At 40.6% G+C, this 27,948-nt stretch overlaps 1 protein-coding gene across 2 annotated transcripts in view; it reads right to left on the bottom strand.

The window, feature by feature from the left end:
• Positions 1-2,990: 2,990 nt before the first annotated feature.
• LOC127622682 (homeodomain-interacting protein kinase 2-like) overlaps positions 2,991-27,948 on the bottom strand; it is a 125,288-nt gene continuing 100,330 nt past the window's right edge. The window contains exons 8-15 of one of the 2 annotated variants that reach the window (XM_052096709.1): positions 27,107-27,236; positions 26,815-26,936; positions 15,310-15,440; positions 13,290-13,463; positions 12,552-12,881; positions 11,703-11,950; positions 10,310-10,461; positions 2,991-10,219 (exon numbers count right to left, since the gene is read on the bottom strand). In XM_052096709.1, coding sequence (XP_051952669.1) covers positions 9,758-10,219; positions 10,310-10,461; positions 11,703-11,950; positions 12,552-12,881; positions 13,290-13,463; positions 15,310-15,440; positions 26,815-26,936; positions 27,107-27,236 — 1,749 coding nt within the window. In that variant the 3' untranslated portion in view covers positions 2,991-9,757. Of the gene's footprint in view, positions 10,220-10,309; positions 10,462-11,702; positions 11,951-12,551; positions 12,882-13,289; positions 13,464-15,309; positions 15,441-26,814; positions 26,937-27,106; positions 27,330-27,948 lie in introns of both variants that reach the window. The other variant, XM_052096708.1, reaches the window with a different exon arrangement.

Here is a 27,948-nt window from a genome sequence, read left to right on the forward strand (position 1 = left end):
CGCTAGTCCCTCCATTTAGAGAAACTCATGCTTTATCCGAGGAGACACAGTCCACACCTTTGACTTGTATTTGCACTGCAGTAGATGAAAACAGGTACACTGTTATATAGGTCAGATTTTAGTCCCATTACAGAAGCCGACACTACTTTCACACTTTCGTTTCCTGTTAAACGATTAAATCATACATTAAACAAATACTATCTCGCATAAAACTCTAAAATGTGGATTAAAACAATAGCTGTACATTTTCATCACGAAATGTTTGACATGCTGACTGGCGCTGACTGAGTGAGACTACAAGCGCTCGTGCAGAGTTCCTTTGTTCAATACGTACATGTCGCACGAGCTCAGTCTTTAGGAGCTAAAGTAAACGCCGTTTCCTAAAGCGTTTTAAAGGACAAAACGTCCACGTCCATATTCATAACATCGGGTATCAAGGCAAATGGTTCATGTACTTCTTTGCGTGTGCTAGTGCCCCGGTTACGCCGGTGTGTTGCACGCGGATTAGATTTCTAGTCGGTTTTTCCAGTGCTTGATAACTTCAATGATCTACTGTGATGGTTATGAATCTTGAGTAATCTTGAGATTTTTTGTGTGTTGTTAGGGCTAACTTTTATGGTTTAGTAGATTGTTGAAAAATAACAGTATCTTTTTGGCAAATGATTGCAATCAGTCACTGTCCATAAAATATGGTTGGTTGAAGATGCATTTAACACGAGGACCCAACTCGACTACGTTTGCAATTTAACACGCGTCTAGTATATATATTGAACAACTTTTACTCTGGTCTTTATCAGTGTATTTAGAAGCAAAGACATACTTTTAGCACATGCATAACATAGAAAATAACGTCCTTACCTTCAGAACCGACTGTTACAGCGGTCTGAAGTCAATAGCGTCCGTATTTATTTCCAGATCAGGATTAAACCTTCTGTTTTCCATGATTGCATGACGCAAGAGTTATTTTTCATAAGTGTCTGGATCGCGTCTGAGCATCACTCACCTTCTCAGATGTAACCGCTCTGTTCTTTTCGGGTTTGCACTAAATCCTCCTCTTGTCACGCAGCAGGACTAGATTGAGTCTCTTGCATAGGCTCTGTGGTCATTGGCTCCCCGCGCCGTCCTTCAGTAATCTGGGTTAGGTTGACACCTCTACCGGCGTCTGTGGTTTCACGGCAACGCGGATAGATACCGGATCTTGTGGGAGAATATTGCATTGGGTTAACAGTGCGTTACACCGGCGAGAAGTGCTGCATGTGCTATATGTTGTCATTATCTGTTACTTTTATATCTTTGTGTATTGTTGAAACGAAAGAGCTCACCCCATATGACCAGTTTCACCTCTCTGACCCTCGTGCGATTGTTTGTGATTGTAAGTTTGACCAATTATCAAGTCTGAAACAACATTTATGGATATTTTTATATATTTATTTACTTTATTCTTCATAACCGACGGGATAGTGAAAATAATGAAATTGTACCGGAGTTTATTGGATATTTTCTTTCTTATGTCACATCGCGCTCTAGTGGACATCGAGGGCAACATCAACACTCGCATGACGACATATAGAATGACGTAATGCTTTCTTGAGACGATTATTTGATTTGTGTTTTTATGTTTGGGGTCCCAGATTGTAAAAATAGATATAGTATAATATTTTAAATAATATTTTATTTTCCCATCAAGTTCTTTTAATATGTTTGTTCCTCAACTAATCAAATCCCAGTAGTCAGATTTAGCCTTCTGTTTTACCACAAATATGCATGCACTTTTCAGATATGAGACTGGTATTCATTCTACTAACATTATTTCAGTTTTAGGTCGATGGATAATTTTAGAATGTTTTTTAATGTTAGTTCATTGTAATGAAATTGACCCCAGAAAAACACTCTGTAGAAAAATACAACAATAAAATGGAACAAAATAAAGAGCTGGTAGTGGTGAATCTCTATCTATCTATCTGTCTATCTATCTATCTATCTATCTATCTATCTATCTATCTATCTATCTATCTATCTATCTATCTATCTGTCTATCTGTCTATCTATCTATCTATCTATCTGTCTATCTGTCTATCTGTCTGTCTATCTGTCTATCTGTCTGTCTATCTGTCTATCTGTCTGTCTGTCTGTCTATCTGTCTATCTGTCTATCTATCTATCTATCTATCTATCTGTCTATCTGTCTGTCTGTCTGTCTGTCTGTCTATGATGGAAGATGTAAAACCATTTATACTGTATATAGCCTATATATTATATTTTTCACAAAATGTTTTTCCTTAAAATGGTTATTTTATATATATATATATACTGCTTTTAGTGTGTCAGTAGGAGAAATCAATTTTAGATTTCAGAGCCTGGATCTCAACATCATTGAGTCAGTCTTGGATTGCACAAAGAGACACAAGTAATTGAGACAGACTAAATTGATAGAAGATCTGTGGTGAATTCTCCAGGAAGCTTGGAACATCCCATCTGCAACAACCAAGAAAAAATGTGTCCAGGTGTATCTAGGAGAATCGTTTTAAAAGCAAATCTGGTCACACCAAATATTGATTTAGCTTTTTTTATGTTCATACATTTTTTTTCTTGGAAATTAATTATTAAATGAAAACTACACATCCTCAGTTATATGCAACATATGTTTAAAACTGTGCTTTAAAAAAGTGCTTAAAACTTTTGCACAGTACTGAATCACAATTCAAGTCAGAAAACAACTTCATATAAAATCAGTTCTCATAAAATAAGGGAAAGTCATGACATATCAACCTGATACTTTAATACTTTAGTTATTGAATGGTGAGTGTGTGTAAATGTGTAGCCTACCACAGAGATCCTTATTATTATAACTGACCCTTTTAAAATATTATACTGTCTTGTGTAAAGGAGATTCAAAATTGAAACCATAAGTATGGATTTTGGTCAAACCCAAAAAATGAGTCGCAAACTCTAAATAGTTGCATAAAAAAACAATCAAACAGTGGAGACTGATGCAGTGACTTAACAGTTTAATGTAAATCCAAGACAAAGTGTGATTACATTTCTACACATATACAATATGCATATGTGAGCATACAAATTTCCTTTAATAACTCGATTCACCTTGGAGACCGAAAAATGATCAAAAGTAACAGTGAATAACAAGCTATAACATAGTTCACCACGACGCGAGCCCCTTCACACCCTACAGTTAGTAAATAGAATGATTAAAATAACTATATTCTTCTATAACCCCCGGTGTTTGTTAAAAATCCTCCATGAATTTACACTGCTGCTATCATTAGTTGTTGAAGCCTAAAAAAATTCACTCATTTTTTCTACAACGAAAAGTATTAAGAGACAACATTTGTAATGGTAACACAAGTGCTTAGTAGCAAGTACTCAGTTTTTAGGAGTTAAATCATTCTTATTATTGTCAATATTATATTCAATTTAACATCCTATAAAGCCAGTAAAATATCCATTCTCATAGCATACTTAATATTAGCCTAAGGTACAGGGTACATATAATGCTACGTTAACAGACTGAAATAATAAGACATCACACATCTACAAATCCCCAATAAACAAAGCAAAATCATAATAATAACATTAAAAAAAGGACAATAAACAAAGAAGTATACCTGGAAATACTGCAGCACACAATAGCTTTGACAACAACTAATGTGGTACACACTACTGAGAAACCATACAGCAATTGACAAAATTAGGGTTCGGTGTCAGATGATTTCTTAGGTCTGGAGACATTGTAGAAAAATACTTGGTTTTTACATTTTACGGTGAATGTTTGCTGCTGTGCAAGTAGAAAATTGATCATGTCGTAAATGGCTGCACAAACGGCTACAGTGCATTATAGCTACATAATTGGTTACCGTGACGACTTGTGGGATAAATCACATTTCTGTAAGTGTGGGAACAGACAGCTTTACAACTTTCACAGAGAAGTTCACTTGCATTCACTGGTGTTTGTTGTTCAAACGTGAAAAGATGGTTTTTACACTTGTAAACTGCAGTAATAACTAATACATACAGATGCTTACATTTATGTCACTTCACTCCATAATACATTTTCCTAACAGGGCTGTAGATATGTATACAAAAGTTGAATGATGAGTATTTATGGGAATTAAGATTACTGTTTACCTTTTTTAGTTCTAAAACAATATATGGAGAATGGCCATATTGTCATATTTGGCCTCTTAGCACATTCATACATGATAGTTCAATGGCATCTTTAAACCCCTAATGTTTCTCTTTCTGCACACACATTGAAAACAAATCATTTTGAAACACATATAGTACACAAGCTAAACAAAATGTGTCAGTACTGTGGTACATCGAAGAACATAATGACAAGAAATAACAATCCTCTCTGATAACTGCAAGCTTTGAGTTAATTCATAATCATTTGCTTTGAAATATTCTTGAGCTGACTGTGGTGATTCGGTTTCCATTTAAGAGTTCACACTGACTTGACCAGCAATGTTTTTAGGAATGTTTTTCAATCCTTAGTTTGGCAGGATCCATTGCTTTTGGGAACGCTGAATTTTACGTGTTTACTGTTGGTTATATGTTTTAAACCCAAATCGGTAAGAAAACGGCAGGCTTCACAAAAATATGACCAATACAGCATGTCCATGTTTCTTTAAAGCTTCATGTGCACTTAATAGAGAAGGTATTTTGTCATTACTATCACTTGTGAAAAGATGGTTTACATAATATGGCAATTTCAGCCTGATCTCATTAAAATTACATGACTGTGGCAACATTTTTGCAAAACGAAATGACATGCTCATTACACGTTTGACTGCAGTTTCCCAGTGAAATGTCCAAAGTGAGTGAAATGGTGACTTAATCAGATGGTTTTTAGGTGAATGTTAGATGGAGGTTTTAATGAGAAAAACAGACATCCTTATCCTTAACCAACACCTAAACCTAACAGAGTGTGTCCTAAAAGCAAAACGCAGTTGTTGAAGCCCCTCTAGTGTTAATTTCACCAGGAAACTGCAGTGAAACGTAGAACGTTGCACGAAAAACTCAGTTTGCAAAACTGTAGTTATAGTAACGTTTACTCTCTGAAATTAAGTTGAACAATAAGAGATTAATTGTAAATTGTATGAATGCATCCTTCTAAGACATCACAATTTAAAATGTATCTAACTGAATTTATATAGTAAGAAAAAACAACACAAAAATTTTACATCATGAAACATTATGACTTTGATCTGTTTTCAGAATTCCATAAAACAGACATTTACATTTGTAGGGTCAACAGGGCTTTCTATGATTTGAACTATGATGTAACTTGCATTTAAATAAATGTGTAATTTGATGGAAATTTCCAAACATTGTAGTATTGATCAAACTAATGCTAGATCAAGTTGTTCTAGTGAAACTTACATGGCAAGTAATTACTTGCTGATGTAACAAAGTCCAGGAATGACCAGAAATCCATAACACAACAAAGATCATGTAAATCAGATATTTTAGTTTTAAAATGTACATTCATTTTGCACTAGTGACCATTTTATTAAATGTAATCACTCAGATTCAATTCATAGGCCACTCTATATAAATTATCTCTCAGGTTCTTAAATATTTATTTAGAAAAAAAAGTACAGCTTACAAAATGCGGAAATTAAAGTTGCAGTGTGTAATTTCTGTGCCACTAATGGCAACAAACAGGACTGCACAAGCAGGTTTTCAAAATGCATACGGTGCTAACACTGTAAAAACTGCAATGTGATCTAAGTAAATGTGAATGTGTGCTGTATCTAATATTTAGTTTACGCTATCCATTTACATGTTCCTTTCTGGCTCTGACCTGATCTAACCTTTTTGTTGTCCAAATGTCACACAGTCTTCTACATTTCAGCCAGTCTGTGCATTCATTACATGTTGATTTATCTTTGGTGGGAAGAAAAAAGAAAGTCCTTAAATGCCAGTGAAGACCAGATTTGGTCATACAGACTAGTCCCTGTGAGGTGAGACAGGACTGGAGACTATAGATGCAGTAAGACAGAAATGGCTCCTTCTGGAATGGAATGTTTTTTTTGCCATGTCTTTCTTTAACTGTGTTCATGAATGAGTACCCAAGAAGCTATACAAACCTTCAAAACTCAAATTTAACAGAAAATAAAAAATCTAATGGCAGCTACAACATAACACATACTGTAGCTTCGTGAATCAAACTGACAAGCTATCAAAAGCATCTATTTCAAAATGAAGGCCTGGGTAGAATTTAACTGGTGTCAGACCTTGGCCGAGCAAATTGACTCAAGTCTATGATATCGTACAAGGGTCCAAATATGAATATTCAATAACCTCATGGTTACATATCAACCACTAGAAGTCAGAAAATGATGCTTGAAAAAAAAAAAAAAGACTTGCATTAATAAACATCCACAAAAAGTATTGCAACACTCTCTACAAGAACACAATATACATAGCAAAATTAAACAGTAAAATACACATCTCAACAACGTAAAAACAAAACTGCTTCAAATGCAAGTTCTATGGCATGACATGAGGGCAAAAGGAATATATTCAATACTCCAAAAACATGTGCCCACAATCTGAAGATATAAAAAGAAAAACCATCACATAGAGTCCTAACCAGGCACAACACAACAGGAACATATGTAAAGTTTCCAGCAACGAGAAGATTGCTATGCTACATGACACCACATAATTGCAATCAACCGCAAGATATTTTAGATTTAATTTACAGTGACTTTATGTGGAGCTGGATTCTCGACCAATCAGTTTCATTGTAGGAGGGACTATCCCCAAGAAGAAGAAATCGAAACAAAGCGACAACACAATGAATGTGTTTATACGTAAACTAATAATGATTAAAAATCAGACTATAACTAGACTATTTAAAATCAGCTTATTCATAAAATTTCTACAACAGTGTGTACATAATTTTTATTTGCATGGGGTTATTCTCTGCTTATGAATAAAGTTTGTGAACAACACTTGTTCACATTGCCAGTAAGAACACTGGTAAAAATGTTTACATGTAGAGTGAAGTAGTGGGTAAACCTTACATGTTGTCAGATTATTAAGCATAATAGGTGTAAGATTGTGCATGTAAATGCACTCACAGTCACGACTGGTTAGAAACACAGACAGTAATGAAATCATGGGAGGTTGCCAAGTAGCAGTACTGTAGGCTGCTAGTATGCATGCCTACTCGAATACTGTATCCAACTGTATCATGAGGTCAATCACATGAGCTTCACTGTTTTTGCATAAAGTTAAAGTCTATTTAACATTGTCGTATTGCTAATGGCCATTCTTTACTGCTTCACATAGCCAATTTTCATTGAAAATAAATGACTTCCGACCCCTTTATCACTGCAAATCGTGGTTAGTGTAAGGTTTTGTTGTTTGTCAATTGATTGTGTTATGCCAGGTTAGGAGACAGTTTAAATTAAGTGACTGGCTAGTATGTCAATGTTAAATTAAGCAGCAAAAACAAAAACACAAGCATTGGCCTACAATTTTCGCTTTTGTTACACTTTCATTATCTCTTTGCTTACGTGACACCTATATCACATGTGATTTCTACGGTAAGTACAAATATTGATAAAAAATATGAGGCCAATTTAGATGTAGTCCTGGTACAAGTTGTTGTAGCTCATGCAAGGGGGCATTTTGAACCGCTATAGTACATGTGAGAATTAACAACCCAAAGATCTTCACTGAAACTCTAGTGAACATTTTAATCAGAATATGGTGTGCAGTCATGAAGTGGTGACTGCTGCACAGCTCCCTTCAACCAACATGCTCAAAGCCAACATGCTATTCTCATAAAAAATGTGGAATTTGCCCTCTACCCTTGTTCTCCACCAATTTCCACCAAAATCCACAAGAACCATAGTCTCTCCAACCCCAAACAAGACTCTCTCTCTTTCTCAAACCCTCACAGGTTTACGGTTTCTTATCCATTTTCGGCCCCAGGCTCAGACAGATTGTTAAGTCCAGTCTTCCACAAACAGTTCCTCTTCTCTAAAAACCTCTCCAGGCCTGGTGTGCTTTATTTGAACACCTTGCAGAATTTTAGCCATTGTTTTCCAATATAGACAAATTGTGCAGCCTATCCAGCAGAAAAGACCAGTGTACTGTATGTTCTGTTTTGGATGTTGTTGTCCCCTCCATGCTTCTTAACTAGCTTAACTGGCAAGCCTAGCAAGGTCAACCAGTTTCACTAGAGCAGTGCTGGTCCATCAACACCAAACCAGCATAAACTAGCATTGAAATTCATACTGGCCTAAGTTAGTCTTTCAGGAGGGCAATCTCAAATTGAGTTACACTTGGCTTTTTCCATCAAATATACATATAATTTCCCGTTTATGACATTTACAGCCTTAAATCAGTAACGTTGCATTGATTGCAAGGTGAGTAACATGTATAGCTACGGTATATACAGTAAATGAGCTATATATAATTATATCCACTACCCAGAACAAATGATATATACTTTTAAATGACGACTTTGGTTCATTACCCCAGGCAAGTATCTTCATCTAAAAAAGAAAAACAACCTCATGCATGCAAAACAAGAAGCACGCTGTAAGTGCCTTTTTTGTGAAGTTACTGTATGAAATAGCACATAAATAACATTTAGGGCTAACGCTTACACCTGGAACTAAAAAATCGCTCGGATAAGATGTTCAACCAGCTCTCTGACTAGCATTTGGTTCTACAGGGTTTCCAGCCAAGTAAACTGTCGTAATATATGTAAGGCACTACGAGGTAACAATGATAAACCTAAGACTGTGGAGGAATACGTCGCAAAAATGTGCAAAGGGTGTACCACACGTGGCGGACTGCAGCACACGTGCACACATGCACGCAAAACATACGACTGACTATCATGTGGAACATGCCTATGTTATTGTAACCACTTTGTGCAATCACATTGAAAGAGGAAAACAGAATCTATTGGTATCAGAAAGGTTCTTCATTAAATAAATGGATGCAGATTGCTACATTCTACAAAAAGGGGGCCGGCTAATGGTGTACTGTATGACAAACAGTATGTTCTTTTCTAAATGTGAACACAAACAAAGAAAAGTCTGTAAATACACCAGAATGTTTTTTTTGTTGTCTTTTCATCATATTTCCAGAAGATACCTCCCAGGTGTTTGTTGGAGAGCTCAGTGGAATATACCATTCAGCATACCAGTCACTGCATGAAATTTGGAAACATTAAAGACAGTTCAAGGCCATCATTATGTTTTTTTTCTTTGAAGAGCAGCAGAAATCCGTATTTCACCTTATCCAAAAAAATTGTCTTAGGAATTCAAACAGCCACATAGGGATCTCGACTCAACAGTCAGCGAATGATTTCAAGAATGGGAAAACCAAACAAAACCTTGGTTGGACAAAACTCTGTCTCTCCCAAATGGCCTGTTAATGAGACCTTGTTGTAAAAGAAATAAAGCTAAACATTTTTCTTCAACTTCTATTTTGAAAGAAACTAAAACCCAAATTCTGAAAAATAAATGTTATCTAGCTCCTGAAGAAGGCAAAAAAAAAAAAACATATCTAAACGAAATCTGCTTAGTACCCTTCCATTCCCTCTCAGAGTACACTCCCTAAATCCATCAGCATCTTCATTGTCTTCAAGTTTAAGCATGAAAGGAACAAAGGGGTGGGTTGATATAAGTTAAGCTTGTCTCTGTCTCTGGGCAGGGTTAAGGGGACAAATGGTAAGCAGCGATTGGCTGGGCTCCAGTGATTCATCTTTAGAGGTAAGGGTACTGGTTCATCTTGGTTGGGCTCAGCGGGTATCCAGTGTAGACAGTAGAGGCAGGTGAAGCACTGATGAAGGTCTGGTGCGCAAACTGGGCCTGGTACTGGCCATGGTGCAGGGTTGGCGAGGGCAGTACACGATGGCCCATGCTTACAGGCACCTGGTGGACAATACCTGGGGGGTAGTTGGCGTGCTGGACTGCGTGGCGCGCTGAGCCTTGCGAAGCCATGAGGTGGGCTACTGTGCCAGTGGAGCCCAGGGCCGTGGGAGCGGTGTAGGTGTAGAGGTGAGGCTGCCCAGACAGATGAGGTGGGGCCAAATGGGTGTGGACGTTAGCTGTGTGGGTGGGGCTGTTGTGGAAGGAGTACTGAGCCTGGGTAGCCATAGTGGGGGTAATATAGGCTTGTTGCCGCAGGTGACCTCCGTTTCGTTCGACTGCCATATGCTGCTGGGCCTAAACGAGATAATATTACCATTTAATTGTTGGTTTTATAGATTAATACACAAAATAAGGAAGCAGACACAAAATACTGTTGTGAAATACCTGGCTTAGATTGAGAGGCTGCTGCTGAAAGGGATGTGGCCCTGAACGCTGCTGCCTGTATGACCCGCCGACAGCCACGCCCCCTGACAAATGGTTGTTGCCTGACAAACCTACATTGGAGCTCTTGAACTTGTAGGTGGAGTTCACTGTATCTGTTGCAATTGATAAAACACATTACAGACTTCCTCTTTTATAAATAACATACCAATACAGGCATTAAGTAAGAAATAGTCAACGGCTAGGTGTGCAAAATCTGTGAAGTACATTTAAATTGTTTAATGCACACCTAACCATGGATTATTCCACTTATACCATGGTCACTTGCCAGCACTGATTAGTTAAAGCTATCATTGATTTATACAGTGCAAATTTCAACTAGAATAATACAAATAACAGTTAACTTTACTTATGGGTCATTAAATCTAGAGTTCTGCCCATTCTAAATCAGACAGAGATAAAGTAGTTACTTTAAAGTTACATTACTTTGCAAATAAATAGATAAATGGACAAGAAATATTGCTTTAGAAAGAGACTGCAGTATGATTCCAAAGATAGTTTTCTAGTCTATGTAGGAAATTGGTTGCATGGGAGACCTCTCAATTATACAGTTTACCAGTCATTATACAATCATTATGAACAAATATTTGACAGTAAAATGCTGCATTTGACCAAGATATTCCAGAGAGTTACGTAAGAAGCTCAATAATACAAACAAAAAAAATGCATTGTCATAAAATGTTCTCTTTGACAAACATTAACAGATTTAAACAGTACTTTAAATTACCTCACTAAATTTTATTTATTAGCCATAGCCAGTTTTGGGTAGATTACTTCTGAACAGCAATCTGGTACTGATTAAAATTACACTACGGAAAAGTAATCAGTAACTTCATATTTTGGATAACAGGCTTTAGGTAATCTAATCTGATTACTTTTGGATAATATTTTTCAATGGATATAAGACATTACTTTTTGTATGCAAAGAGTGCATTGCAGTTTTTTCCCTGAGTCTCTTTGAAAGTCAAGCTATTTTTGTAAATAGTCAAATAAGGAATGGGACAGCACTGTCTTCAATGTACGTAGGACAGTCAGTGAACTGCACACTAGTTATTGTGCTGTAATGTAATCAGTATGTATTCATGTAATCCTTAAAGTAACTGTTATCTGATTTCAAAATGTAATGTAATCTAATTACAAGTACCTTATTTTTATTTGATTACATAATACAGATTACATGTAGTCCATTACTACCCAACACTGGTCTTAGCTTTGGCAATAGCACAGACATCTAGTCAAGTCAGTATTGTGCTGTCACATTAAATTGGTTTTAGATTTAGGCTCTGCCAGATATCTCTCTTTCTCTATCATCTTATTAGCCCTTCTTGTGTCTCACCAGGCAACAGTCTATCACACTCTCCCATGTTCTCGCCATTCTGGCTCTTGAGAGGGGGGATGATGATGGTGCGGGGGTTTCCGTTGCTGTAGTTGTCCAAGACTGCACCTTTGGAGTCATAGCCGCTGGCGTTGGCGCCATTAAGCCGAGACTCCACAGCATAAGGGCTGGTGTTGCTGGAGTCAGAGTCAGGGGAATCATGGACCGTCACGCAGCTGATCACATTCTTCCTATGTTTGGATGACGTGCTGTTGAGAAAAGAAACAGTTGAGTCACTACTGCTTATAGTAGTAGTGTGATTCATTGTATTTGAATCTGGCCCATCTGGGGCATATGATAATACGGTATATGGTAATCATATTTCATACTGCAATATTTCTTAGCTAAAATCTTAAATTTCCCAAGCAGATGTTAATTTTAAGGGATTATTCTTTATTTTCCCTGAGCTGAGTAGGCATTTTAGAGAGAACATGAAATCAAAATGGACTCTGTTTACCTTCTTAATAAATATCCCTGGTCTTACTGTTCATGATTCATCAGTGTACTTTATTCCATAAAAAAAATAATAATAAAAAAAAAAAAACAATGGCCCTTTGCAAGGACAACGTGAAACAATATTTTCTCCAAATATGTCACATTACAGAAGGTAATTATGGTTCAAATATTGTTTCACGTTGTCCTTGCAAAGGGCCATTGTTTAAATTCATGGGAACTGGGACAACATTTTTACTACTGTGGTGGCCAATGAGTAATCTACACCAAAACGGACCTTAGTGGTCCCCCACTTGCCAAAGAGCCCGGGACAACATTACGTTTACTTCAAGGTGTAAAGTTTTCCATTGTGCTGACCTGGTGTTAGTGGGTTGTTTGTGGTCATCCTCCTCATCTGTGTCACTGCTGATGGTGATGATACTGACGGCTGGGCTCGGGGTGTCTGGGATGATGATGGTGTGGCGCGGCAGGTTGTGCTGGCCGTGGTGATCTCGAGTGGTGCTAGATGCCTGCTCCCCACCCCATCCCCCTCCTCCTCCACCCCCACAGGTCTGTGATGTGGCGCAGGTAGAGGATGGCCCGTTCTGAACAACAGCGCAGCGTGGAGGAGTGTTTTCCTTAACTCGCTTGGATCGTTGAGGTGATGCCACCGCTTGGGTGGAGGACACGTCGTACACTGACAGGTTCCTATGATAGAGCAAAGAATATCAGTTCAAATCAGTTATTTTTATTCTTATGCTGTTAAACAACAGACATTTGCATTTGATACCATATTTAATAAACATGTACCATAGTAATACAATGGCATTTGTTTAAGGTACCTTTACATGCCATGTAAATTCCATATGAATATTTCAATCTGATACCACATATTTTTGGACATGTAATAGGTAATACCATGGTATTCTAAGAAAGTTTTTTGAAGTACTATGTGAATACCATATTATATGAATTTTTTACATGTACCGTAGTAATACCATGGTATTCATTGAAGTACCTTGTAAATACCATGCCTGATATATATTACCATCTGATCCCAACACTGTACAATGGTACATGTACCTCCAAAGTTCATTGTTGTTAGTGTTGGCTGACCTATTGTTCATCTGGTGCTGCTTGTTCTTTTTGGAGTTATTGTTTGATGGCTGTCTCATGACATGGGCCACTCCCACATTGAGAGGTTGCTGAGAGGGCAGGGTGACACGACCTGCCAGTAAAGCCGGCTGTTGCATAATGGGGTTGTAGTGGCTGCCATGGGGATGTGAATTCCTGAAACAAGACAGATTAAATTAAGCCTCCTATAAATAGTTTATTTAAACACAGAACAAAAATCATGTTCTTAATCAGTATCTTTTTTGTTGTTGATTTTCTCCCCTTTTTCTCCCAATTTGGCATACCCAATTCCCAATGTGCTTTTAAGTCCTCGTGGTCGCGTAGTGATTCGCCTCAATCTGGGTGGTGCAGGACGAATCTCAGTTGCCTCCACATCTGAGACCGTCAACCCACGCATCTTATCACATGGCTTGTTGAGCGTGTTGCCACAGAGACATAGCACATGTGGAGGCTTCACGCCACCCACCGCAGCATACATGCTCAACTTACCACGCGCCCCACCGAGAGTGAACCACATTATAGGGACCACGAGAAGGTTACCCCATGTGACTCTACCCTCCCTAGCAACCGGGCCAATTTGGTTGCTTAGGAGACCTAGCTGGAGTCACTCAGCACGCCCTGGGATTCGAACTAGCGAACTCCACGGGTGGTATCGAGCGTCTTTTACCACTGAGCAGGCCCCTAATCAGTATCTTTTGATGTCCAGTAAAATAATCTAAATATCATTACAAGATAAATTCACCTGAGGAGCAAACTATATATATATCTTGTAAATAAAATATTTTGCTAGCCAAATATTGCTGTTTGTAATGTTTTTGACATAATGTAATGTTTAATGTCGACGTCCTTTTGGAGACATTTATTCAAAACACCTCATTTTTGAGCCAAAGAAATACAGAATATAATAGTAATACAGGTAATTTTGTTAGTAGCTTGTAGTGTAGCTAGTTTTCAAAAAGAGTAGGTTGACTATGGTAAAACTACTTTAAATTATGAGTAGCATGTAGGTACAGTTTTAAGGTTGCCTCCCCAACACTAAGAAGAAGCTCAAAACCTGTTTGATGCAGGTCTAAACTTATTCATTTTATTATGGAATCTAGTTCTGTATTACATCTTCTACAATCAGCAGTTACAACAGTTTAAAAATGAAGATTAAATGCAATGCAACATTTGGACAGAGGAGGCAGCACTGACTGCAGTAAACAGTGCATAAAGCGTGGCAGTGGATCTCAGAGGAGAAGTTCCTCACTCTGCAGTCAAAGTGCGCCACTTTTCCAACAGGACTGTCTCAGGACTACCGAGCCTTGCGGGCTGAGCTTAAGGCGCTGAAGTGATTATGTGCAGATATCAGCATACATTTATCTGTAATACACCCAAGCCGTGCAGGTCAGCACGATCTGACTCCATTAACCTGTCCCAAGCCTGAGAGGCGCTACTGCACACACTGATCTGAAACAAGAATACCTTGAATACAAGAATTCAACATGAATTCTAAATCAATTTAAAAATACAATATGCTAAACCAGAGTATCAGACTTAAATATTCTTTTACTTCATTCTAAATGAATAATTCAAAGGCACATTTGCTTTATATGTGCAATTGCAGACTAAGCAACCTAGATAATTAAATCTCCTTAGTCCATAATCTAGGATAGCATTAAAACACATTCTTGCGCTACCAAACTGCCATGAACTATATGGATCACCAGTCAAGATATCTTTAAAACAGATCTTTTAAGTTCCACAAGACCTGTTTAGAATCAGCAAGCATGTGTGAATGATGAATGCCTTTTTTTAGTTGGCATTTGTGAGGATATAATTGAGTTTAAGTCCCTATTAATCACATTGAAACTGAACCAGATAAGCTAAAAAATAAAAAATGGGTCTCCCTTTGCTCAAAAGGTCTAAGAGGAAATAGGATGCCCTATGTACAGTAGGAAGTTCTTGTACTCATGACTGCATAATTGTCCTCTTTAGCAATGAGGGTATGGTGGCATCTCACCTCCAGTTGGCCAGAGGCTGCGAGCTGGTCATGGAGTCTGGAATGACGGTGGCATGTTGCACGGATGTGTGTGTGAGCTGCTGCCATGCCGGGTGTAGGAGGATCTGTTGCGGGCCAGACGGCCAGGCCTGCTGCGGAGTAAGGGTAGAGGGAAAGAGGTTAAGAAGAGAGAAAAAGATAGACAGATGAAGAATGGGTTACTACCAAAGTCATCTGTTTCTGCTCTTATGGAGATCCACTAATGGGCTTTTGCACTGACAACCATTTGTAATGACAAAACAACCAGAAATCATTAGACATCCATTAAAGGTGGACTATTTTTTCATTAAAAAAATGTTACTCCCATAGTAATTTTGAAACATACACTCACCTAAAGGATTATTAGGAACACCTGTTCAATTTCTCATTAATGCAATTATCTAATCAACCAATCACATGGCAGTTGCTTCAATGCATTTAGGGGTGTGGTCCTGGTCAAGACAATCTCCTCAACACCAAACTAAATGTCAGAATGGGAAAGAAAGGTGATTTAAGCAATTTTGAGCGTGGCATGGTTGTTGGTGCCAGACGGGCCGGTCTGAGTATTTCACAATCTGCTCAGTTACTGGGATTTTCACGCACAACCATTTCTAGGGTTTACAAAGAATGGTGTGAAAAGGGAAAAACATCCAGTATGCGGCAGTCCTGTGGGCGAAAATGCCTTGTTGATGCTAGAGGTCAGACGAGATTGGGCCGACTGATTCAAGCTGATAGAAGAGCAACTTTGCCTGAAATAACCACTCGTTACAACCGAGGTATGCAGCAAAGCATTTGTGAAGCCACAACACGCACAACCTTGAGGCGGATGGGCTACAACAGCAGAAGACCCCACTGGGTACCACTCATCTCCACTACAAATAGGAAAAAGAGGCTACAATTTGCAAAGCTCACCAAAATTGGACAGTTGAAGACTGGAAAAATGTTGTCTGGTCTGATGTGTCTCGATTTCTATTGAGACATTCAGATGGTAGAGTCAGAATTTGGCATAAACAGAATGAGAACATGGATCCATCATGCCTTGTTACCACTGTGCAGGCTGGTGGTGGTGGTGTAATGGTGTGGGGGATGTTTTCTTGGCACACTTTAGGCCCCTTAGTGCCAATTGGGCATTGTTTAAATGGCACGGCCTACCTGAGCATTGTTTCTGACCACGTCCATCCCTTTATGGCCACCATGTACCCATCCTCTGATGGCTACTTCCAGCAGGATAATGCACCATGTCACAAAGCTCGAATCATTTCAAATTGGTTTCTTGAACATGACAATGAGTTCACTGTACTAAAATGGCTCCCACAGTCACCAGATCTCAACCCAATAGAGCATCTTTGGGATGTGGTGGAACGGGAGCTTCGTGACCTGGATGTGCATCCCACAAATCTCCATCAACTGCAAGATGCTATCCTATCAATATGGGCCAACATTTCTAAAGAATGCATTCAGCACCTTGTTGAATCAATGCCACGTAGAATTAAGGCAGTTCTGAAGGCGAAAGGGGGTCAAACACAGTATTAGTATGGTGTTCCTAATAATCCTTTAGGTGAGTGTATGTATAAAATCATGAGCACTCACATGAGATAAACACTCTAGTCATTTCAGTAACCTTATAAAAGCTGTTTTATTAAATGGGGGCTGCCATATTAGATCCCCCGACCAGCCGAATTAATCACAGTAACCTCCCATTTAAAGGACACTTTCACTCTTGGATTAAATTAATCATGGCTGACTGTGAATTTCTATAATGGCACCTGCAACTGAAACCTATTGCGTTTGAAAGATGCTACATCCACACCACTAAGTGCCAATGTACAATAAGTCAAAGATGAGACAAACAAAAAAGTTACTGAGTGTACCTTAAAGTAATTTCACTAAGAGTTATTACTGAGTTATATCACTGGTGATCCAACAGGTTGAGCAAGCAGAGTTCAAATACGAAGTGATGTGCCAACAACCAATGGGAGTGCCGAGAGTCAGTATGTTATATGCACTTTGAAAATTTTATATCAGACTAAAACTGTAATTGGTCTTTTTAAACTGTCATGTAAACACTTAAGTCTGTCTGAAATCCATTCGATTTTGGCAAAGTCAGACTAACAGACCTAGATAATGCGATTGTAACTCTGCATTATCTAATATGCATACACATTATTCAGAACAAAATTGGCCTCTGTGTCAGTGCATGCTCAGAAAGAAAAAGAATTTGTGATCTGTTTTTCACTCACCATATTTATTGTCTTTTCTACAAATATACTATTACCCATTGAGTCACCTCTACTTGGACAGACAGATGAAGTCTTTGGCTTGACAAGGCAAAAACCTGCTGTAACTTGATTATAACAGCTAACATAAATCTAATAAGTGACACTAATGTAATTTGCCTCCTGATGCAGTTGAATGCTGCAGGCAAGTAGAAACACCTGGGTCATTATATAATTAGGGGTTCATTAGGTATTTGATAGCTAGAAGAAAAATTTAAAGGTTTTCCCCAAAACACAAATATGATCTTATAATGAACCCTTAAAATGTTATATATTTGCTATTTGGCAAACAGGGTAGGCTCATTTTGGATATTTTTCTTAAAAAGCATGATGTCAGTGGCTTAATTTGTCAATCGTGTTACTGACAAGTAATTTTGGAGCAGCAACCAGGAACAGGTAACAGTTGACATGAGAAAGTACAGTAGCAAAATGAGAGAGGGATAATATTTCACATGTTACAATGACAATGCTCTTTATTTATTATTTCATAAAAACATTGTTTTAAAGTTATGGAAATTAATGATTTTTCCTTTAAATTTTATTTACAAATGTATTATTTTTTAATCGAAAATGAAAAAAACTCTTAATGTCAGTAGAATGGGCTTAAAATATCACATATGTTACCAATTGTCCACTACTTTGCCTTTACTGGGTAACATTGTTGACTTTACTCAACATAGGAGGCCTAGAACTACTGTGTTACGTTTGAGCAGCGAGGCAGACGAGGAGATGCGGATCCAAATGCAGTTTAGACTTTTATTAAATAAACAAATGAATAAACAAAGGAAAAACCCACAAGGGGGAAATAAACTTAAACGGAGAACCAGGGCAAACATAAACAGAGAACTAGGGCAGCAAACATTCATGCACATACATCAAACAACGATCGACAAGGACTGAACAAGAAACGAGGGTTTAAATACAAGAGGAACAAACAAGGGAATGAGGGACACCTGGAAGAAACAATCAAGGGAACACCAATCATAATAACATACTACAAAAAGGACTACAAAAAACCAAACAGGAACCAGGAAACAGGGGCTAAACTAAACTTCAACATAAGAGCACAACAACAAAAGACACCAATGAACATGACAGAAACCAAACAGGAAACAGGAACTAAACTAAATTTCAACATAAAAGCACAGAAGCAAAAGACAACAGAGAACATGACAGCATAAGAGAAACTACAAAAGGACTACAAAGACCAAAACAGGAACTAAACAAAACTTCACAATAACAGTACAAAAAACAAAAGACAACAGGGAACATAACATAACCCCCCCTCAAAAGGACCGGATTCCAGACGGTCCTAAAGAAAACAACAAGAACAACAAACACAAATAAATGTCCAAGGGGTGAGGGATTGGAACAGGGGGAAAACAGACAGACCAAAGGGGGTACAGGGACAGTCCAAGGAGGCACAAGGGGTAATTAGGCAGTCCACGGGGGCACAAGGGGCAATTAGGTAGTCCACGGGGGCACAAGGGGCAATCAGGCAGTCCATGGGGGCACAAGGGGCAATCAGGCAGACCAGGGGGGCACAAGGGGCAATCAGGCAGACCAGGGGGGCCTAGAGGGCAGACAGGCAGTCCACGAAGGCGCAAGGGGCCGACAGGTAGACCAGGGGGGCAGAGAGGGCAGGCAGGCAGTCTATGGGGGTGTGAGACGGGGCCAGGGTCAGGTGGCCTGGGGAGCCTCCACCGGGTAGGAACAGGTTTAGGAGGCAAAGGAGGTGGCCATAAGGCAAGGACTGGTTCAGGAGGTCTGGGCGGTGGCCACAGGACAAGGACAGGTTTAGGTGGCCTAGGAGGTGGCCGTGGGGCAAGGACTGGTTCAGGGGGCCTGGGAGGAGGAGTGGCCACTGGGGAGGCCGGTGGAGCCGCGTGGGGCGGAGCCAAAGGGGACCTCTGAGGCGGAGCCAAGGGAGGCTCGAGAGGCGAAGCCGAGGGGGGTGATGGCTTGGAAGGCTCAGGGGGTGGAGCCGAGGTAGACGGCGCCGTAGGAGGCTCCAGGAGCAGGGACCTGGAAGGCTCTGGAGCCTCTGGAGGTGGAGCCGCAGGAGGTTCTGGAGGCAGAGCCGTAGGAGGCTTAAGAGGCCCTGGAGGTGGAGCCGCGGGAGGCTCGAGGAGATGAGCCGCAGGAGGCTGTGCTGAAGGAGGCTCGGAAGGCGGAGCCGTGGGAGGTTCTGGAGGCAGAGCGTAGGAGGCTTAAGAGGCTCTGGAGGTGGAGCCGTAGGAGGCTCTGGAGGTAGAGCCGAGGGAGGCTCGAGGAGAAGAGTCGCAGGAGGCTGGGCTGAAGGAGGCTCTGGAGGCGGAGCCGTGGGAGGCTCGGGAGATGCTGTAGGCGGAGCCCTGGAAGATCTAGGAGACGGGGCTGAGGAAGGCGGAGCTGAGGATGACTCAGGAGGCGGGGCCAAGGAAGGTGGCGCCGTAAGAGGTTTCAGAGGCGGAGCCCTAGAAGGCTCTGGGGTCTCTGGGAGCAGAGCCGTAGGAGGCTCGAGGGGCGGAACCCTGGAAGGCTCGAGAGGCGGAGCCCTGGGTGGCTCGAAAGGCCTGGGGGTGGAGCCCTGGTAGGCTCGAGAGGCTTGAGGGGCGGAGCCCTGGAAGGCTCGAGAGGCGGAGCCCTGGAAGGCTCGAGAGGCGGAGCCCTGGAAGGCTCGAGAGGAAGAGCTCTGGAAAGCTCGGGAGGCTCAGAGGGCGGAGCTCTGGAAAGCTCGGGAGGCGGAGCTCTGGGAAGCTTGGGAGGAGGAGCCCTAGAAGACTCGAGAGACTTGGGTGGCGGAGCCCTGGGTGGCTCGAGAGGCGTGAGAGGCGGAGCCCTGGAAGGCTCGAGAGGCGGAGCCCTGGAAGGCTCGAGAGGCGGAGCCCTGGAAGGCTCGAGAGGCGGAGCCCTGGAAGACTCAAGTGACTTGAGGGGTGGAGCCTTGGGAGGCTCGAGAGACTTGAGGGGCGGAGCCCTGGGAGGCTCGGGAGGAGGAGCCCTAGGAAGCTCAGGGAGGCGGAGCTCTGGAAAGCTCGGGAGGCGGAGCTCTGGAAAGCTCGGGAGGCGGAGCTCTGGAAAGCTCGGGAGGCGGAGCTCTGGAAAGCTCGGGAGGCGGAGCTCTAGGAAGCTCGGGAGGCGGAGCTCTGGAAAGCTCGGGAGGCGGAGCTCTGGAAAGCTCGGGAGGCTCGGACTCTTGGACGGGCGTGACCACTGGCGCTGGCCCTTGGACGGTCGAGGCGACAGGCGCTGGCTCACTGACTTCTGGGGCTAAGGGCTCAGGCTCGTTGACCGTGGCTGAAGAGGGCTCAGGCTCGTTGACCGGGGCAGGCGCGGGCTCTGGCTCGCAGACCGGGGCAGGCGCGGGCTCTGGCTCGCAGACCGGGGCAGGCGCGGGCCCTGGCTCGCAGACCGGGGCAGGCGCGGGCTCTGGCTCGCAGACCGGGGCAGGCGCGGGCTCTGGCTCGCAGACCGGGGCAGGCGCGGGCCGGGAGGCGGACGCCTGTCTTCTCCTCCTCCTCCGGGCGGACGAAGTGGGCCGTGCGGGCCCAAGGGAAGCCATAGGCGTGGGGGGCTGTTTGCCGACAGGATGGGCTGGTGTGTCAGGGGGCGGCGAGCTGCATGCCAGTAGGGTCGCTCCCAGGTAGTCGCGGAAAGTGCAGCCGGGCGCTGCCTGTGGCACCCGCTCCCTCAGCGAGGGGTTCAAGCTGCTCCTGAAAAAGATCATCAGTGCAGAGTCCGGGAAGTCAGTAGCGTTCGCCAGGAGGAGGAAGTAGCGAGCGTGGTCTACAAGTGGGTAGTGTTCTTGCTGCAGATTGAGCAGCCGACATTTGGCCCGAATAGCTGCTGGATCCATGTGTGGTCGATCGTTCTGTTACGTTTGAGCAGCGAGGCAGACGCGGATCCAAATGCAGTTTAGACTTTTATTAAATGAACAAATGAATAAACAAAGGAAAAACCCACAAGGGGGAAATAAACTTAAACGGAGAACTAGGGCAGCAAACATTCATGCACATACATCAAACAACGATCGACAAGGACTGAACAAGAAACGAGGGTTTAAATACAAGAGGAACAAACAAGGGAATGAGGGACACCTGGAAGAAACAATCAAGGGAACACCAATCATAACAACAAACTACAAAGGACTACAAAAAAACCAAACAGGAACCAGGAAACAGGGGCTAAACTAAACTTCAACATAAGAGCACAACAACAAAAGACACCAATGAACATGACAGAAACCAAACAGGAAACAGGAACTAAACTAAATTTCAACATAAAAGCACAGAAGCAAAAGACAACAGGGAACATAACATACTGAGCACATCTATCTTTAGAAATGCATTTTCCAAAATTGTAAATTTTTTTGGACATTGTTTCTTGTAAAGTTTTAAAGTGACAATACTTGAGTAAAACTGTTGACAGTCAATTAATCCACTCATGACCCAGACTTTAAACAAATATTTGGGTAAATGTGAATGGACATATCTTTAAGTCATTCATCCTTGTGTTTCCTGAGGAAATTACACCATGTTGTGCAAGTCATGTGATAAAGGGACAAACTGTTCCTTTTTTGAAGTGTTTTTTCCTCTTCTTTAGATTGGTGACTAAGTTGACAAGGATTTTTCAGACATTATTAGGTATATTACAATAATAACTTAGTACTTTTTGTAGTGCGTTACATGTTTTAATAATCTAATCTATATAAAGGCAGTAGTATCAAAATAATTTAAGTTTGAGGTCATTTTCATGCATATTTGCAAAGTAGAATGACCAACTCTACAATTTCACACAGCTGAATACCAAGGTTTCATGTCATATACTCCTATTTGAACAAAAGAGATGGCTTTTCCAACAAATGATGATTTAGTAAAAAATATATATACTTAGAAAATAAGGTGCTATATATTGATGACAATGGATTAAATATATATCCCACGGACATGAAATGTGCCAGCAAATATAGAATAACCTGCCTACTAGGGCCCTTCAGCAGTGAGACTTACCGAACTCCAGCGATTTATTCGCTGTCAGTGTGAATGCATCGTAGCCTAGAACATCTACATTTACATTTATGCATTTGGCAGATGCTTTCATCCAAAGCTAATAAAACCCATGAACTTGATATTGCTAGCACAATGCTCTTCCAGCTATATCTAGTCACAGGCTACTGCATAACTAAAGAGGCCACAGTACTGCATTCATGTATTTTAAGAGAGGAGAAAAAGGATACAGCTATTTGGAGAAACGACTGCTAGTAAGTACTAAACTGTGCCACACAGACACCAAAGGGGTTATTTAGTTATTCAAGATACACTACTGTCAGCATTCAAGGCCTAGATACAAGAAACGTCAATGAATGAAATATTCACAGAAGACATACATCAGACACAACATTAAAACCACCTGCCTAATATTGTGCAGCTCCTCCACATGCTGCCAAAACAGCACCTGAAATTTTCACAGAAATAAGTCCTCTACAGTAGCATTCTGCAGAGTTTGAGATTGCACTGGTTACAGGTAGCTGTAAAAATCTGGGGGAAAACCTACATTATTCATGCATTTTGAGAAATTAACAGATGTAATATAAGCATAACAAATACAAAAAATGAACCGTATTTTACAGTAATTATGTTTATGATTGACATACAATACAATGCATGTCAGTGAGGTCTAAAATGTTACTACTTTTGATATTGGCAACAGTGAAGCATGATCTATCACAGGTTCTTCAAAAAGTTCATAAACAAAAGCATTTCGTTTTAAGTAACCTTAAAGAACTGTATGTGGAGTTTAAAAATCAGCACCTAGAGTTAAAGATAGGGACGTCAAACTTTTGTGAACTGAGGCCAAAATGGTGTGTGCTGGCAGGAGCATCTGGAACTCATCAGAACATCAAGCTGATGGTTGAGTCAGCAAAGCTAACATTGGACAACAAAGACCTGCTGGAACTTCTAGTCTGTGACATAAACAGTGACATAAACTACATGCTCAACAAGTGTGACAAGTGTCCAGGTATAGAGGCCTTACTGCAGATGCTTGAAGAGTCAGACAAAGATGACACACTTCCTGATAAGATCACCTTTAAGCAGTGGGTTCTGACTGACAGAGCAGATACGATCACTGTCGTTCTCCCTAGGGATGAATTCTTTGCTTCTCTGGCTGAGAAACTCAATGCGTTCAAGACACACCATTGGCTGAGGACATCAGATTGGAAAACTGTGATGTTTTCAACCCATCTGGACCAAGAACATCATTCAAAATGTCTTCTGAGGACAAAGTGTGGCATGAACAATGTTCTCAGAAAACTGACACCTGCTGAATTGACTACTGTCACCGGACGCTCCTACAACATTTCAAAGAGTGTGAGAGAGGAAATATCACAGCTTCTAATAAAACATGTACAGTACATGTACATATTTGTTATGCTTATATTACATCTGTTCATTTCTCAAAATGCATGAATAATGTTGGCTTTCCCCCAGATTTTTAGCCCTAGCTACCTGTAACCAGTGCAATCTCAAACTTAGCAGAATGCTACTATAGAGGACTTATTTCTGTGAAAAGTTCAGTTTCCTATCTGGTCCCCCACCAGACATATTCAAACCGAAAGTGATGGGAATTTAAAAAAAAAAAAAGAAAAGAAAAAGAGAATTCTCAAACCTGAAATGTTCTGCATACACACTATAGTTACCTAGGTGTACCCTAAAAAAATTAAGACTGAGACTCGAACCCATTCCATTATAAATTGACCCTAAAAGTGGAACTTTGAGCAATCCTGAGCATTACATTGGACTTAAGTTCTAAGTCTAAGGAACAAGAATGTGCAAAATGCTTGAATATGTACATGTACCTTGTAATGTGCTCTAGAGATCAGTTTTTGTTCCAAAGAGCTAGGACCATCCTAAGCAGAGATAAGCCGACAAAGTAAAATACAAATTAAAAACTGGTGGTTTTGCAATACCAATACATAGAGTTAATCACTCAAAAAAATTGAAAATTAAAAATGGTCAAGAAACCAACTTTACAATTATTAGACAACTTGAGATCGACTGACCCTAAAGAGATGTGGCATCTCCCAGGCAGTGTGCTTAAGTGTTAAACATTTTCCGAATCAGCTTAATTCAGGGGCCCCATTCAGAGGCTATGTGATGGGCTGCTTTGTATGGGTGCTGAGGATTGCGGGGAGTGCCAGGCATAATTTTCCCAGAGACGTGAGCTTGAAGAAGACTGTGTACAGCTCTAATAGTTTAATGCAGCTTTACTGATTAGCAGTTTAATGTACAATTAATGAATTGTTTCTTTAAAACCCTTTGCACGTCTATTTATTGGCCCACTGGCATGGACCACAGCACTCACAGAGGGTAGTGTGATGGGGAATATGGGTGAAAAAAAATATTTTGACAAACGAAATTCCATGACTTTTCTAGTAGTTCTCGATTACTGGATAATGGATTATTGTATAATAAACATTGTTATAGAGACTGCACTCACAAAGAGCTATGTCTAGCTGATGATAGATTCCCTGGATCTTAGCATAACAAAAACAATTTGACTTGACTTTTACACAGCTTTTAAACATTTCTGTTACTTTTCAGCACTGCACTAGAACCAAATGTTGCAATGGATGCTAGAAAATGGCATTTTGTTTGCAAAATTCATTCATTTGACAAAGGAAATGAACATGCATTTAGCATCTGATTTACTTCCTTTAGATACTTTTTCCACCAATGCAAACAGTGACACGAATATTTCCATCAACATTCTGTCCCCAAAGCCCTTTGCCTACATTCCTGATATTTTGCATCCTCCTTTTTCACTCTGGGTTGTGTAATTGTACCGTCTGCCCTGGAATGGTAACCCAGATAAGAGTAGAGTTTTCCATGTATCTCTGTGACTAACCCCTTCTAACAGCTTTTCTGCCCTCGAGGGGTGAAAGCCTTTTGTCACCCCCAGGGCTCTGAAAGCACTGCTGCTCCCTTGCCAATTGTTTTCACATTTTCTGCATTCCTGTTCCAGATAAAAGCTGAGGCCTTCTAGAGACCCACTCCACTGGCACCAAGAGTGATGTGGTTTGAATGATTGGGTTGAGGGGGCAGTTGAGGCCCTGAAGCATTAAAGAATTAAGAGAGGAAAAGAGGGAAATGTATCTCCAATTTTAATCTGGAAAATCACTGTTAATCAGCACTGGCATTCAAATATTTTTGTCTCCTAAGTGTGAGAAACAAAAAAGACAAGGGTCATGCAAAACTACATATTATTCAAATCTACTAGTCAGTGGGTTGCTTGAATATCTAGTTGACTAATGATCGGTGTTTAGGAATCCCTCGATCAGACGCATTTCTTAAGGGGCTTTTACAAGACGCAATCTTGCATTCAAAAACACCTAGACAGGGTGCAATGAAATGGAACAGAATGCAGAAGTCTTGCTCTTTTTAAAGTATAACTACTTTTTAACTTAAACCGTTTCTTAAAAATGTAGCATATGATGCTCAAAATGTCCTGAGTCCTGATGCAATGGCTAAGATATCAGTCTGCAAGTGTAACTGCAACTCCTTAAAATGTTTTTCAGTAAAAACTGTCAAAGAGCTGAAGTACAGCATGCTGTCACCATGCTTATTAAAGTATTGTCCCATAAATTATCAGAACAAAAAGAAAAAAATATCTTGAACTTAAATCGATTAGTCCATTGTTGGAGAACTAGACGACCATCGTGACCCATTCCTAAAATATACAGCATTAAAGTCCTTGGCACATAGAGGTTTGAAAAGCAATGGGAGCTCAGCTATGACATTTTGATAAATTACAATTAACTAAGCGGCTCTGAACCTAGTCCCCCAGTCTCAAATGGCACCATTGGGTAGAAAAATCACTCAGCATCCATAGATGTCATTTAAACCAACCTTTGTCATGCTCATCAGAAAGTCATTCTTGTTAGAGCTTTTATTTTTTGGTGAACTATCCCTTTAACTTGCATTGAATACTGAGATAAATTCAACCTGGCTTCAATTAATCTATTAGCCACAAAATGTGAGTGTCTTCTCGACTTTGTTGAAGGGGGAGTGAATTATACGTATATCATTACAACAAAGTAGGTCATGCTAATTGCTCATCGTTGGAGCCAAATTTGGAAGTAATTGTGAATTTGGGAAAGTCTGAGGGTTGTAATTAGTAAAGGACATGTGTTTTTTATAGCTATGGCAAAGGGGGCAATGTCTCGCTATACCTGTGTCAGAAGGCCTGGCTGGATCTGCAGAGATTGGGTTCCGGGGGCCTGTGTTACTATAGGAACTGCATTTTCCATCCGCACCGAGTAGCCAGTGTGTTTAGAGGGTGACGCCTGCAAACCTGGGAATAAAATAACAAGGGAAATCCCATTAGATGTAAACATTTATAATATATAGATACACTACATAGCAAAAATTATGTGGACAAATATAGATTTATAGTGTAATCAGGAGTCAATTAAATCTGCAATGTAGCTACTGTATATAACCAAAGTTTACAACGGTACCCACCTTGGAAGCCAGATGGGCAGACGATAAGAGCCTGCTGGAAGGGATCTGGTCGGGCAGCGCAAAGTTGGGGCGCACCAGGCTGGAGGGGCATGGTTCTGGGGGCCACGGCGGCCATAGGGGCCGCAGAAGGCTGGTAGAGTGCAGATTGATAATTTAGTATGGAGACATCAGGATTGGCAAGGGAAAGGGTGGCACTTGTGGAAGAGGGAGCCAGGTTGGTGGCCTAAAGGAATCGATGGATTTGACAAACAAACAAAGAAAGACAAACAAACAAAAGCATGAAGTAGTGGGTGTGGTGAATGGGAAGTGGGTGTAGTCACAATGAGGGACATGGGGCAAAATTCCAAATAATAGCAAATAATGAAAATAAACTGTTGATCCTGTATAAGCACTTCAGAACAAAACGAAGATAGATGTAGAAATAAAATGCAATTCAAAGACAGAGTTGTCAGGTATGTTAATTTCTTGTGGAATTGGTAAACATAGTTAAGTGTTTGGTTTATAACCCAAACTACATCAGTTCTTCAATTCCTTATTACAGTACAATACATCTGGCAGTGATGAAGTTGGCTTTGTCAGGCTTGTTTTTTTTCACAAAGGTTGTGAACTTGACAGTCGTTAAACTTGTCATTTTTTTGACAATTCTGCAGCTTCACATAGTAGACCTCCAAATGAAAGGAAATATGAAAATGCATAATATAAAATCTGTGTTTTTGTTTTGGGAGTGGCATATTTTGAGCTTTGTTATATGGTCGTTTTTGGACTAGTTTGGATCAGTTATTGGGTCTTTTTTACACCAACCTGGCAACCATACAAAGTCAACTGCAGGCAGCAAGCATGAG

Source organism: Xyrauchen texanus, chromosome 29, assembly GCF_025860055.1.
Source record: "Xyrauchen texanus isolate HMW12.3.18 chromosome 29, RBS_HiC_50CHRs, whole genome shotgun sequence".
Lineage (NCBI taxonomy): Eukaryota > Metazoa > Chordata > Actinopteri > Cypriniformes > Catostomidae > Xyrauchen > Xyrauchen texanus.